At 44.9% G+C, this 1,582-nt stretch overlaps 1 protein-coding gene across 1 annotated transcript; it reads right to left on the bottom strand.

The window, feature by feature from the left end:
• Nucleotides 1-508: 508 nt before the first annotated feature.
• LOC138354182 (piggyBac transposable element-derived protein 4-like) lies at nucleotides 509-1,582 on the bottom strand. The gene has a single exon (XM_069308076.1). The coding sequence runs from the start codon at nucleotides 1,580-1,582 to the stop codon at nucleotides 509-511; it is 1,074 nt and encodes a 357-aa protein (XP_069164177.1).

Below are 1,582 nucleotides of genomic sequence, written 5' to 3'. Positions count from 1 at the left end.
TACCTCGTGAAACTGGAGTAGGGTCAATTTCTTGGCATCAGTTGTGTACATCTTGTACAACACATGCATTGTGTAGAGCCATCTGAAGGAAATAAAATGTGATCTTCTTCGTCCACTTATGTGATTTCCTGGTGAACCTGAAATATATGACCATTTGGTCGAAGTGATTAACACCTTTCATGTTGGTGTTGTAGTCGCAAATGGCATTTGGTTTGTTCACAGTTACAATCTTTACTGATGTTGCTCCGTCACGTTTCCTCACTCTCTTCCTTCGTTGTACTTCTTGTGTGTCAGCATTGTGGCAGTTTGTGATCAATGACACCACTCTCTTGTCTTTCCATAGGATAATAAAAGTGTTGTCCTTGCGCCTGAAAATGGTTTGATCAACAGGGAATTTACCGTTTGCAAGTTGTTGCAGATCTTTGGGGGCGCCACGCTGCAATCTGAGTGTTCCACAAGTGTACACACCATGTTCCCGTAGCAATTCAGTGAGATGGACAGAGTTATACTAATTGTCCATATAGAGATGATAACCCTTGTGCAATAATGGCCGCATCAAGGCCATCATTGTCTCCACTGTTGTCTTACTAACTCCGCCATACACCTCAAAGTCAATAATGTAGCCAGTCCCTGCCTCAGCAAGTGTGTACAACTTTACCCCATACTTATCTGGTTTATTTGGATTGTAAACCTTGAAGGATAAACGACCACGCCACGACATTGTTCCTTCATCCAAACTGAGTGCTTTATTGGGAACGTAGTATGTGCCAAACTTGGTAGTGAAATAAGTAATGATTGTGCGCAGTTTTACCATTCGGTCCTTATTGTTTGGGGAAATTGCAAGCTTGTTGTAACTATGGAAAAACTGGCTGATATGTTGGTATCGTTTTGCAGTCATAAAAATATTGAAGGTCCTCATATGCCACAACCGGCTTGTTTGCCAGTACATTCTCATCGTCGGGAGGGGTGCAATACCCATCAACATAGACAGACCCAAATACCTGGCCATTTCCTTCAACGATACCTCTTGCCACATCCTCATGGTGTGCCTGGAAGCATTCTGAATAAATTGTCTAGCATACCTGTTCGTCTCCACTGTGATATATTCAATGAGGGCCCGTGTCAGGAATAATTGTATGAATTGCACGGGAGTGGTTGGCACTGGGACAGTTAGGCCTGGTGTGGCAGTGAAACTGTCTACAAATGGTGGTGTATTGTCACTAGACCAGGCATCATCAGGATTTGCCTGGTGAAGCCGTCCTGCACGCCTCCTTATGGGTGGCTTGGGGCGGCCCTCATTCGTCGCCTCATCCTCACTCCCCTCGCTACTCTCCTCACTCGATGATACATCAAACTCATCAGACGTCGCGGTCCCCTCATTATCACTACTGAAGTCGCTTTGACGTTCTTCCCCCTCAACATCTGCCTCGACATCAGATAAATTATCCAACAATTCAGGAATTTTACTGGGGGTAAGCTTCACCCTGCTGAACTTTTGGTAGAGCATACTCAACCTATCCTCCTTGGTGGTTTTCGTATCTTTCTTGGGCGCCGAAGTGCTCTGTCCTTTACCACGATCCAT

The sequence above is a fragment of the Procambarus clarkii genome, chromosome 61 (assembly GCF_040958095.1).
Source record: "Procambarus clarkii isolate CNS0578487 chromosome 61, FALCON_Pclarkii_2.0, whole genome shotgun sequence".
NCBI lineage: Eukaryota > Metazoa > Arthropoda > Malacostraca > Decapoda > Cambaridae > Procambarus > Procambarus clarkii.
The sequence above is the reverse complement of the archived record's forward strand: the minus strand, read 5'-3'. Positions and strand labels throughout refer to the sequence as shown.